Source organism: Argiope bruennichi, chromosome 3, assembly GCF_947563725.1.
Source record: "Argiope bruennichi chromosome 3, qqArgBrue1.1, whole genome shotgun sequence".
In the NCBI taxonomy this organism is placed as follows: domain Eukaryota; kingdom Metazoa; phylum Arthropoda; class Arachnida; order Araneae; family Araneidae; genus Argiope; species Argiope bruennichi.
Genome location: NC_079153.1, coordinates 6,549,681 through 6,563,679, shown reverse-complemented (window position 1 = coordinate 6,563,679; position 13,999 = coordinate 6,549,681). Strand labels below are relative to the sequence as shown.

Genomic DNA, 13,999 nt, shown 5'->3' with positions numbered 1-13,999 from the left:
TATACAATTCGATACAGTACATATTTGAGTATATTGAGCATCCATTGAGTATATATTTGAGTATACTGAGCAAATATCGAATATATGTTTGAGTATATTGAGCAACTACTGAATATGCATTTGAGTTACTATGCAAATATTGAATATATGTTTGAGTATATTTAACAACTATTCAGTATATGTTTGAGTATACAGAGCAAATGTTGAATATATGCTTGAGTATATTCAACAACTATTCAGTATATGTTTGAGTATACTGAGCAAATATTGAATATATGCTTGAGTATATTGAGCAATTATTGAGTATATATTTGAATATACTGAGCAAATATTGAATATATTTTCTCAGTATACTCAATTAATTTAATTTAATTTGAGTATATTGAGTGAAAATTAAATATAATAAATGCAGTTTGATTCTTTGAACTGAATTTAAAATAAATATGATTAAAAGATAATTCATCCAGTTTTTCTAGGTTTTCTTTTTAAATAAGCCAATATCACCAATGAATACTCTCAATGTGAAATATTAACAATTTTCTACAGAATATATGAATTAGATAATTGTATGAGAATATCTATACAGGATCAAAGAGAAACTTTCGAAGTCATCCACTCTAAATTAATAGTAAATAGGATTGACTTTCATTATACGAAAGTTTATATTAAAGAAAAATTCGATCATTTAGCAAGGTTTTTAAAGATTTCGGTATGAAATTAAAGAATTAGATTCCCAAATTTGCCAATTTGCATTTAATATAATTTTAAATACATCATTCTGACTTTCATAGCATTACGTTAAAAAGTTAAAACACTTATATATGTGATGTGATTTGGTTGGTTTTAATGTCACAAAAGCCAATTTGGCCGTACTGAGGTAATTACTGATTCCGTACTCAGAATAAAATTAATCAGACTAAGTTGAATAAGTTTTAGTAGTCTTTTAGTGCTTTTAAACTAAAATAATGAAGTGAAGAATTTACATATTTATTGAATTTTTTATCATAAAATTAATTGATAAATATCAGAAAATCGTATAATAAAAACAAATATTGAAATATATAACATCGCCATGTTAGTTGTTATTGTGCTCATAAGGAAAACACCAACATTTTTACTTGTAAATAAATTTTTAATACATAATCGACATCAAATAATAGGTAAAGATAATAATGAACCCTTACACTTTCATATCATTATTGATAAGGGTTATTATATTGTCTAAGAAAGATAAATATTATTTCATTTCAACACTCTGATTCAACTCACACAAAGTCAATGGTAGTACCTTTGAATTATATTTAAAGGGTTTTTGACTAAAAAAAGGTATGTTAGAGCTTTTATAGTTAAATTCAGTAATTTTTCTACAGGGAAATATTAAAATACCCCAAACTTAAAATAACAAAAAAAATTCTGAATTAATTTGCTAGAAATATAACAATGCATTTCCGAGCTAAAGTTAAGTGAATATTTCTAATAATTTAATATTTAATATTTCTATGTTCATTTTCTTTTTACTATTTCTAATAAGTTAATATCTCTGAATAAGTTAGTAAGCCATTGTTAATTCTTTTTATTATTGATTTTTCGCTGGAAAATAAAACATTTAAATATATCTTCTCATTTCATTAAAAACCAATGCCAACTTTTTAAAAAGAAAACTATAGTTATTTCTCAATTTTAATAAAATATGGTGCATACGATTTTCAAAAGAAATTAAATGACTTTCGAGATTTGAAAGTCTCTAATTTAATCAAAAGTTATTTGTATTTGAAATAATCGAGTTTCAAGCTATATGAATCCAGATAACAATTATTCACATTTTTTTTTTCTTCTTTTTTCTGTTAAGTATATAATAAATTCGTAAAATGTACATATTTTAGGCAAGAGCTTATAGCGTCAAATAATTAGAATTTTTAGCGTAATTTCCGAATATACTTTAAAATTTTTATAGCTTTCTGTATTGATCTAATTTATTTAAATCAGTATTGATCTAATTTATTTAGAACAATACAGATTATGTTCAGTCGAGGAATGTATTCTTATCTGTATTAAACAGCTCAAAAAGAGTAAAAATTCAAGTTGTGTGTATTAAACTTTTTCTTTCTTGGCAATTAATTTTCACATATACCGGAGTGCAGTTTAAAACAAGTTTGATACTATCATATTAAAAAAAAGTTATTATATCGCATATTTTAGTTTCAAGATAAGAAATAGGAGTGGAAGTTGATTAAGTTAATGATACAATTGTGCCAATCATTAATGTATGTTGCTATATCACATTTAAGGGGAAATTACACAATTTATTAGAATATGCTAGAGTCTATTTAATATAAATAGTTTACCGTTTGTCTGCCAGGTATGAAAATAATTTCACATAATTACTGATTTGTCTTTCATGTAAAAGTTCTATCAAGATAAAATAAAACTTTATTTTGCCTGGTGACTACATGGACCTGGTCAGCATTTTAAATAATTTAAAATAAAAGAAATATTATCCATCATGTTATTAAAGTGTATGATATCTATGAGTATTTTCAATCGCTTACAAATGTAAATTATTAAGTTAGTTCAGCGTGATTTCAGCGATATAAATTTTAGAAGACATTTTATTCACTTTTCATTTCACTACCAAATTGAATTTTTAAATGACGATCTCTTTTAAAAACGTCATGAGATCTTTCTAAATGGAAAACGTTTTGAGACCTAACAATCAGTCTGAAAAAACGCCTTTAAAAATTTAATAGCTGTAGATCGCCAAAGCCCTCTCCTGTGTGATAATCTTCAGTAAGATCTAGAAATTAGTTACACTTAATAATTTTTTTAAAAAAATTGAAGAAATTTATGTAATACATAAAAATGACTTATTTATTTAGGAAAGATGAAAAATAATGCGGTTTTACTCGTATTTAAATCATAATATGCAGAATATATCCATATTTTTAAAAAACAAAATCAGAGAAATTCAACATAATCCGTTTTATTTCTATATATTTCATAAAAGATATGAAATAAAGTATAATTGGAAAAGTATTGGTATTTCAATAATTTAACTTTTAAAATATTAATAACTCCCTTTAATGTAAACAAGGAGAAGAAAAACCAAGTGCCAAATATTTAATTCCAAACTTTCGGCTTTTCTATGTAAGTTGTTAATCCCAACATTAAAGCACTGTCAAGAATAATACAAAAAAGAATAAAAATGACTATTTTATAAAGATAAATTGAATTTGGCAATATGGTTTTGAATTTTGATCCTTTTCAGATGACTTCAGATATCATCAGACATTAATTTTTGTGATTTTTCAGTTTGTAATTCGATTTCATTTGCATTAAATCTGTGTGAAATTTGCTAAGAAGTTGAAAATTTTTTATAATCTTAATTGCTGATGTCTTGCAAATATAAGTATTGGCGTATTCCAATATATATTTGGGGAGAATCGGACATCATGCAAAAGTTTGTAGTTTATCAAAAGAAAGCCATTCTGGATTTTTTTTAAATTTAAAGAAATTAAATTTCATATTTTAAGGAAGTGTTGGATATTTTTTTTATTTGTATTACCTTGTGAAATAAAATGAGTAAAAATTTGATATTCATTAAGAAATCATCTTCTATAATATATAAAATAATTGTTTCAAGGCAATTAAAATACACAAAATGTAATGTATATATTTCAAATAATTTGAATATAATGCTGATTAACATGGTTTACTTTAAATAAGTTTGTCATTTCTGTAAAATGTGATCTGTTTTAAAATATTATTTATAATTTCATATAATTTTGGCTCAATCACAGTAGATATAATATATAAAAGTAAAACTTATTTCTAACAAAAAAATATTTTTTAATATTTAAAAGCGTTATTTATATTAAACATTAAATTTTAATTAAAATATGTAATATTTTTTTTCTTGAAATATTTTCAGTGATTGATATATCCACTCATTATATGAGGTGCTTTCATGTTTTTTAATCAGCTAAATGCATTGGTAACATTGCGGAACATCTATATAAACTTTAAAGGTTATAGGTTTTACCAATTTACTCTTTCTTTATTGTTTTCTTTTGGAAAGTTTTCCATTTAATATCATTGAGTTATTCAGTGTATATAGACCCTAAACATGGAAAGCTTCAAATTTCATTTTCAACATTCATTGCTTTGTTTATAAGATTTGTGAAAAATCTGCTGTAGAATCCCATCATTTTTTGAAACGTATGGTGATACTGCTCCGTCATATCCCGATTGTAGGTTTTGGTTTCAATGATTTAAGAGTGGTGATTTCCATGTCAGTGATAAAATACGGGCTTTGGGAACAAAAAATTTGAAAACAATCAATTGCAAGACGTACTGAACGAAAATGGGGAAAGGTTGTAGAAAATGATGATAAATAATTTGATTGATATATATTGCACCGAGTTTTCTCAATAAATGCTTTTTTAAAGTGAAATACGGATAGAAATATATGCAAGAAATACATGCAATATCTAATAAAAATAGAAATGATAGAAATACATGCAAGCATCTAATAAAAATAGGTATACAAAATATCACTAAATAGAGATAAGCAGCATTTTAATGATTTTTATAAAAAGAGTAATTAAGAACTGAGTAATTAATTTCGTTATACATGTTAAGAAAATTTTTAAATATATATTTCAGATCAATGGCTGGCATCAAAAAACGAATAGCTGTTCTTGGAGGTGGTATAGCTGGAATCTACTCAATAATTTGTTTGAATGAAGAAGGCATTTTTGAACCAATTTGTTTCGAAAAAACAGACAAACCATTCGGGACCTGGTGTTATAGAGAAGAAGTAATCGATGGTGTATCGTGTACCATGTCTACAACAATCATTAATCACAGCAAAGAAATGGGCGCTAGCAGCAAATTTCCACCTCCGAAAGAATTCAACAATTTCATGAAGCATAGCGAACTGTACCAATACTTCACGAATGTTGGTGAAGCAACAGGCGCACTGAAGCACGTCCGGTACAACATGGAAATCGTAAATGTACGAAGAGCTGATGACTACGATGAAACTGGTAGATGGGTTGTTACAGTGAAGAACACAGTTACTGGAGAGGAGTCCACCGACATTTATGATGGTGTTCTGGTATGTACTGGACAGTTTACAAAGAAAGTAATGCCAACGTACAACGGTCAAGATTTTTTCAAAGGCGAAATTTCACATACGCATAGTTTGAGAGGAATTGAAAAATATCGAAACAAAAGAGTGATTGTTGTGGGCATGGGATGCTCTGGATTGGATGCTGCAGTAGAAATCAGTAACATTGCAAAGCAGGTGAATACCTTTCAATTCTTATATTCAATGAAGTACTTATATAAGCAGTATTTTTATATGTAAATGTAATGAGTATTTAAGCTTTTTCATTTAAAAATATTCCCAAATTAAACATTCACAATCTATAAAAAGTACCATTAACTTATTAATTTAATTTCTAAAAATAATGTTTTTCAAAAATTATAAGAATTTCGGATTTTGAAAATAATTTTTTTTAAAGGAGACTTTTGGAAAGCATTTTGCTTTTTTTCCATATATATTACTTTTCTGAGAATATTCCATGGAATTTTCATGAGGAGGAAGAGTGATGCCATGAAATTTATGTTTACCAATTAATGCATCAATTTTTTATTGTTTTTGGAAAGTTATCTAATCATTTCCAGAAATATTTTATAAAGAAGTTGATTAAACAATTAGAATATAATAATAGAATTTTGGCTTATGATATAAGGGGATACAAGGTAAATAATATATTTCTTATAAATATTCGTACCTACATATGCTATTTTTCCTTCTTGAACTTTTGCACTTGGCTTAAGTAAAAAGGAGTATAAATGTGTCTATTTCGGAGCTTCACATGGCAGGCAAACCTAGACCAACCAAATTTGGCATAGATGAAAGATGGGAATTTGCCCATTTGAGCGTTTCTTTTTAAAAAAAATGTTTATGACAATTTGAATTATTCCAAAATTTAGCAAAATTGTGATGATTATTCACAATGATTCCTGAAAATATTAAAACGCCAAAATTATTTTTACATTGTCTTAAAGTAAAATAATGGGCTTTTAATCGGTTTTTTTTAAAAATTGTTCATGTGCGTTCTGAATTTTCTCAATTTTTAAGACACACACACACACACACACACACATATATATATGTGTGTGTGTGTAATTTTCAATAATATATTACATTCTTGCAATGAAATTCAATCCACTTTCATAGCTTAATAACTTTAAAGCGCTTTATTTTCTGTTACAATCAAATGTTCAAAACTATTTTCTTGAGAGAGTTAAACATATTGTATTATTCATAAGGTGAACTCAAACAGAATTACCGGAGAACTGACTTGTTACCAAAAATAATTAACTCGTTCATAAAGGGGGATGTTCAACTATATGTCACAGAATATAAAACAGAGACCGCCTTTAAAGTATTAAATTTATTAAAAAATTGTGGTACTATATAGAAGAGGAAAACATTCATATACTTTTTTGTTTACACTAACAGAAATTTATATTTAACATGCATAAGAAAGAAAAGTATATTAAAGAAAGAATTTAAAACCTAACAAATTTTATTTAATGAATAAGACATTTTTAGTTTTTCAGTCTGAGCTGCAAAAATTATGTAATTCCTAATTACTTTAAAATGACTGTTTAAGGCGTTATAAAAGGAAAATTTATAAATAAATTTACCGTTAATATTTCCTTCATTTAATGTTTTATTCAATACGCTATTTTTCAAAGAGCAGTCAATTAATTCGTCTATCAAAGATTTCTATTTTGAATATTAAAATACAGTCATTATTCTGAATTTCATTAATGTTGTCTCATGTTTAAAAGTATATTTTAATTCGCAATTAATAGATTAATACAAGTAACTTTTCGCAATACAAATTTGAGAGTGCTAAGCAGAACTTCATACGAAAACCGCATTAAAGGTTTGCAATAAATATACTATCATAAAAATATGAAAATAAGACATTATATTTCTTTATAAATTTTGATTGTAATATAATAAAAGTATTCAAATCTCGTCAAATAGCAAGTGTCCACACATAAAGCATCATATGAGTAGAATCACTGATAAAATAGAAAAATGGTAAAATTTTTGGTAAATATAGAAAACATTCTACACAATAAAAGAATTTCCCCGACAAATATAGTTTTATTTCCTCCAATATAGCATAATTCTCTTCAAGATAAAATCCTGTTTAAAAGCCTAAATATTGTATACACATGGCTATATTATAAGTAATATTCAGGGTTATTTGTTCTCATAAACTCTTTAGCAACGAATTTAATTATTCCGAGGTTAAAATAGTAGCATATTATCACCTAAAACTTTTAAGACCGATATTATAATTTTAAAATAAATTTTTCTTGCTTCAAAATGAGTACTTAAATTTTCCATACATTTTAATTGCTAGTTGCCTTTTAAACAATTGAAAGAAATAATTGTATTTTTAACTTTTGCAGGTATATCTTAGCACACGCTCTGGAGCGCACGTTATTCAACGGGTTGGACCACATGGATATCCATTTGATTATCATTTAGTAAGACGTTGCATATTCCTTTTATTTGATATACTTCCATCTAATGCAGTGAGCTGGCTTTTTGAGTCTCTTTTTATGGATCCACAATTCAACCACAATTTATATGCTATCAGACCCAAATATCATATTTTGTCTAAGGATCCAGTTATAAATGATCATCTGGCTTCGAAATTGTTGTCGGGATCTGTTATTCAAAAACCCGATATCCATTGCTTCACAGAGGATGGTGTCATTTTTGAAGGAGATACTGAAGTCACCAAAGCTGATGCTGTTATCCTGGCAACCGGCTATGTATTGAAATTTCCATTCTTGGAAGATGGAACTGTAATACAGAAAAAAGGACGAATTGATCTTTACAAATGTGTGTTTCCAGCGCAATTAAAACACGGGACTCTCGCTGTAATAGCCTCAGTTCTTCCATTTGGGCCAGGATTTCCAGTAGGAGAGCTTCAGATTCGATGGGCAGTTCAAGTGTTAGCTGGTAAATGTAAACTTCCACCACCGGAAGTAATGCTGAAAGAAGCAAAAGACAGATACGATAAGAATTTAAAAAGATATGCTCCCAGCGAGAAAATGTCACTTAGAATAGATTACATACAATACTGCGATGACATAGCTTCTGAAATCGGAGCAAAGCCAAATTTGGTGAAAATGCTTTTCACGGACACGAGACTGTTTTTTAAACTGTTTTTTGGACCCCATCTACCTTATCAGTACAGACTTCAAGGGCCTCATTCTTGGGATGGTGCTAGGGACGCTATTATGACAGCAGAAGAAAGAATATTCTACCCATTAACAAAAGGAGCTTCAAGGACAGATGGGGAAAATATGTTGCTGAAGCCTATATTGAAAATTTTGAGATCAATTTTTTATTAAATATCATTGATCTTTTTATAGAAGGACTTTTTTTTCATAAATATCATCATTTGTAATGAATTCCATAATTTAAAGCAGCCTCCAATAATTATGCATCAGTCATCATAAAAATGCATTAATATGTCAGTATTTAAAATTTAAGGAGAAAAGGATAATGATTTTGAAATGCATCAGTTTTTCTTTCTGATAATGTAAATAAATCTAAAGCAACTATTGAGAAATTTGAGAAATAAAAATTGAATGTTCATTTAAAACTGTTAGTTTTAATTTTCAGTATGGAATGTATTGTTTTCGTCTTGATCTCTGTTTTTTATATTTGTATATTAATTTTCTGTTTTATTCTATGCTAAACTCAAAGCGAATGATTCCTTTTATACGAAATTTATAACTTTATTGAAATTATCATTACCAATTTTTCTTTAATAAAAAAATATTATTTATCTCTCAATTTTTTTGAACTCGCTTATTCTTAATAAAATCTGTAAATGAAATTTAAAAATGTTCATAATTTCATTTATTTCTGAATGGATTTAGTGTGATGTCCTTTTATCTCAATTATTCCTTGAGAATCTTATAGAGTTCTGCACAAAATTTTAGCTTATCGCAGGGTTCATCCTTCAAGCGTAAATCCTTTTCGACAGAAAAGTTTTTATCTGTTTAATTTTCCTTAAACTAAAGCATATAGTGATATCTAATTGAAAATAATTTATATCTTTTCACAAATGGAAGCAGCACAGTTATATTTCCTTTTTTTTGTTAATTTTAGACATTTATGTTACCATTTAAAATTAAACATAAAATTGAAAGAATTATTGATTAAAAATGAGGCACTGTAAAAGTTTAAATAAATATTTTTCACATTAAAACCAATACCACTCATTCAAATTTTAACAATCAAATCTACCAGAGGTTGATTTCACTGAGGTGTTGTTTGATTAAAATACAAGTAACAAGAGTAAAACAATAGAATTTTTTAGAAATCTGGTAAGATTTATTTTTTACAATTAACGTATGATGATCAATGTTTAATTTCATAAAAATTAAATGTTAAACTGAAAAGCTTCTTCTTATTTTTTTTCAATCCAAAATAAGATTTAACATAAGAAGTAAACATTAGAACATTATTAATAAATATTATTTATAAGTAATATTTTTTTTTCAAATTTTTAATCTAGTATCACAAAACTATTAATAAAATAATAAGCGTTCAAATTCCTCTTTTACATACATCAGAACTGTTCATCAGAAATCATATTTTCATCAGAAAAGATATCTTTCCACCATTGAAAATATTTATCAAAATGTGAGAGATAATCAGAAATTTCATAATTATTCTTTTTACGCGTGTTTTGATAATTTAAAAAAAAATCCTTTTTCTTTCACATTGTTATAGCGATGTTGAATTGAAAATATTTATCTTTAATGAAAAATAATAATATCCTTTGCTACCATCTATTGATTAGGAAATACTGCGTTTTTACATATTTTTATTACATAAACATATTTTCACCTACTTCTCATTGGAAATTTATTACTTTAAATACCAGTAATTATTTAAGAACAAAAAATAATAATAATGTATGTATGTTTTATAAAATTCCATAGAATAATGAATTAAGTAGTAAATTTAGTAACGACATCAATTTAAATTATATAGCATCTTAACCATTATGGATATCGAATAATAAATTGAGCATAACACTTTGTACGAATTTTGCTAATCGTTTATCTTTCAGAAAAATAATGTTTTATACTAGAAGAGAATACTTCGAATATAAAAGAGAAAATCATTTAAAAAATTTCAGTAAACACGAAGGTAATTATGTATGTTACAAACATTATGATAAGATATAGCTCCTTTTTAATATTTTTCATTTGATTTATAACGTTAGATTATAAGCCTAAACAACTCATTTATATTTAATTTTTTTTTTTTGACGACAGAGAAATTATAAAATAGTGTAAATGATCCCACAACATCTTTTTATTTACTTTTTTTTCTCCCTCCACTTTCAGAAGAATTTTAAAATACTTATCGTGAATATTATTATTTGCAATTTTCTCACTGACTATATTTCATTTGTTTCTCATGATTATTTATTTCTTAGTTCGTCCCATTTACTAATTTTCAGTTTTTACATTAGTTTTAATATTTGTGTCTTTATTCTTTTTTGTTTCCAAATTCAATTATTTCATCATTACAGATTTTCATTATCTTGATTTGTTTCGTGTTCTAAAAACGTAAATTTGTATCTCATTTTTTTTTTTTTTTTAACAAATTTTATGATGGACATTTAAATTTTTGACGCTATAAATTCTGTAATAACGCAACAATTATGTAACACTGTAATTATGTGTATAAATCATGTAACATTTTACTGTAAATTATATCATTACAGTCTTTTTTCGAGAACTCAATTATGACTCAACAGAATCACTTCAATTTAATATGCATTTTTTTAAAACTTTTTCTTCTGATTTTGTCTATTTTATGAACAATTTTAAAATGCATTGCTTCCATATAATAATTAACAATTTTCAAACTAACTTTATTTCTCATGTTTGTTTATTTATTAGTTTGTCGCATTTATTAATATTCAGTTCTGCATTAATTTTACTGTTATTAATACAGAAACTAAAAATTTACTGTTTGTTTTATTTTTTGGTAGTCTTTCTGTTAGTTCGACATTACTCATTTTTATTAACTTGATTCGTTTCATGCTTTCAAATCTGAATTTCATATTTTTTCCTTTAATACTTTTGGATCTTTACTCTTGAATCTTTGCAGATTTAAGATAGGTGACTACATTTAAGAGACAATTTTTATATTTAATAATTTTAATGTTTTAACATGTTTCTTTATAAACGATTGATAATCTTGTTTCTAAGTCTTTTTTTGGGGGAAGTAACGCTAATTTTTATGCTATTTTACATATGTTTTAATGCAATTTTGTGTATTTAGATGATATTTCCTCAAATTCTAATCTTTGATAGAATTTCCTTACAAAAAAAACTTTATAAATTAAAATCTCATGCACATTCTTTGTTCAAATTTCGTATAAAAATCCTTTAGTATGTTCTTTAGTTTCTGAATTGGAGAATAAATAATCTATTCATTTAGGAATATTTTATATTTATTTTCGTGCTTCACAATGTGAAAAAAAAAATGGAAATTTCGTGTTATTTATCATTTTAATCCCCATATTTAAGGAATGGATAAAAATACGGCTTATTTTTTAGTATAGGAACTAGATTATATATTTCTTAAGCTATCTGCAAATCCTTTAAGTAAATCATTCGTTTAAACTAGAAGATGTTTGATTTATTCCTGTCTTTAGCCAAGAAACCCCCGTTTTCCAAATTTTTTCTTGTTTTCTTTAATTTGAGAGTTAACTATTATGTTTTGGTTTCAAACCTATTTTTTTAAATCCTTTTAACACAAATATTCAAAAAATATAACTATTTTCGAACTTTTTTGAAAAAAATACATTCTGAACGCAATCTCATAGTATATTCTGTGGCATTAGAGTTTTTCTTTCGAAGCGTATTGATCATTTAATCGAGTCACTTTAATAGGTCTTGAGAGATAAATAGGACAAACGAGTATTTATATAAAAACAGTAATACTAAAACTGTCAAACTGCTTTTAAATCATAAGGCTTTCAATAACTATTTAAGAAACAAGTTAATTCACAATGTATGTTATAAGTTTTGGGTGAATTTGGTGTTTTCTCTGGAATTCAATTTCTTTTTTCATTTTATTTTTTTAATAATATCACTTTAATTCTCACAAAATGATATATGTATTTTACAAACATATATTATTGTATTAGTGTATTTGGATTCAAACATTGTATTAGGTGCTTGCATGTATTTTCATCAGCGACCTTTATTGGTAAGCATGCAAAGTATTTATATAAACGATAATGATTTTGTGTTTTCCCAATTTACTATTATTTATTATTATCATTTAATAAGATTTCCATTTAGAATTATTGATTTATTCAGTGTATAAAGATCCTAATCAAGGAAATCTCTAAATTGCATATTCTACATTCTTTGCTTTTTTTTTGTTTGTTTGTTTCATTTGAAGAAATGTTCTGCCGAAGCCCATCACTTTTAGAAACTCATGGTAATGCTGCTCCGTCGTATTCTAGTTGTCGGTTTTGGCTTCAATGGTTTAAGAGTGGCGTTTTCGATGTCAATGACAAAAAAAGGTCTGGAGGACAAAACAAAAAATCGAAGACAATCAATAACAAGACTTATTGGATTATTATTATTAAAATGATGAAAAATATTTTGATTGATATATATTGTACCTATGTTTCTCAATAAATGTCGTTTTAAAGTGAAAAAGTGGTCAATATACATGCAAGCACCTAATTGAATTAAACATTCAAACGATTTCATATTCAAGAAATGTCTATAAATGAGCTTTTGCTTGTAGGAAATTACTTGACTTCTTCAGTATGTTACACTTACGTGAGGATAAAAAAAAAAAAAAAAAAAACTTGATTTTAATTTATCTATCCTTATGAGATTTTGTAACGTTAAAAGACCAAATGCAACCGTATCACATGACTTCATTTTCTTTGACATCGTTCGTCAGTTCTTAGGCTGGCAAGAGAGTCGCTAACTATTTTGAAATTAATTTTTAAAGGATTACTATGAAAGGAAGAAACTGTATATTTATAAAGCAATTCCTAAAGTGAATCTTCTACGTAAAGTAAGCTATGATCAAATCATCTACATATATCTAAATTATTTATTTTTGGATTCCTATTAAGAAAAATCGAATCTTTTACAGATCTATTAATCAACAAAACCTACTAAAAATTAGAATATTTTATAGGTTGGTAATGCTGTTATTCTTTCAGTATTTTGATGAGTTTTTACATGCATTTATCCAATGTATGTTTGGAAGATGCACGAGACAGAAAGCTGAATAAGGTATTTTGCAATGAAAGGTTTGACAGTTTTAAGGCAATAAAAATTGTTTTCTCAAAATAGATATTGATTTATCGCAAAAGATTAACATTCATTATTGGTGATGTGTTTCTTTCGTTCAATGTAATTCGGCACATTGTATTTTTTTCTGAAGAACTTAAACAGGTATAAACACTAATGCTTTCCTTAGAAACATTATTTGAAAGCATATCTATAAAGTTCAAATAAATTTATTTGCTTTTTTCAGAAAAAAAGAGGAAAAGAAAAGAAGATGATGTGCTTTCAAATTTCACCTTCTTCGGACTATATATAAACAAAACTATTATAAACAAAAATCATCAGAGAGGATTTTTAAACGTCAATGATCAAGGTTATGACTTGAAACTCCTACCAAATTTTGATAACCACAATATAAGAGTATGGTACTGTGATAACATAATTTCTATCTTCTTGACTCTCTTCTATTTTAATGAATGGTGTAAATCACATTTTCTAGATCACAATTTCTATATTAACGATACCAATCTTTTATACCGATAAACATTTATTATGAAAAATTTAATCGATTTGATAAAATTTCTTAGTTTTCTCCGAT

At 26.2% G+C, this 13,999-nt stretch overlaps 1 protein-coding gene across 1 annotated transcript; it reads left to right on the top strand.

Moving 5' to 3' along the window:
• The first annotated feature begins 1,235 nt into the window (after positions 1-1,235).
• Positions 1,236-8,889, top strand: LOC129962487 (flavin-containing monooxygenase 5-like). Its single transcript, XM_056076223.1, has 3 exons — positions 1,236-1,326; positions 4,663-5,305; positions 7,504-8,889. Exons 2-3 carry the CDS (start codon positions 4,667-4,669, stop codon positions 8,455-8,457), a joined length of 1,593 nt encoding a protein of 530 aa, XP_055932198.1. The 5' UTR covers positions 1,236-1,326; positions 4,663-4,666; the 3' UTR covers positions 8,458-8,889.
• Positions 8,890-13,999: the final 5,110 nt, after the last annotated feature.

Excerpts from the sequence above, each read along its gene's own strand:
- LOC129962487 (XM_056076223.1), top strand. The coding sequence starts at position 4,667 with ATGGCTGGCATCAAAAAACGAATAGCTGTTCTTGGAGGTGGTATAGCT. Across the intron at positions 5,306-7,503 it reads TCAGTAACATTGCAAAGCAG|GTATATCTTAGCACACGCTC; the intron begins GTGAATACCTTT and ends TAACTTTTGCAG.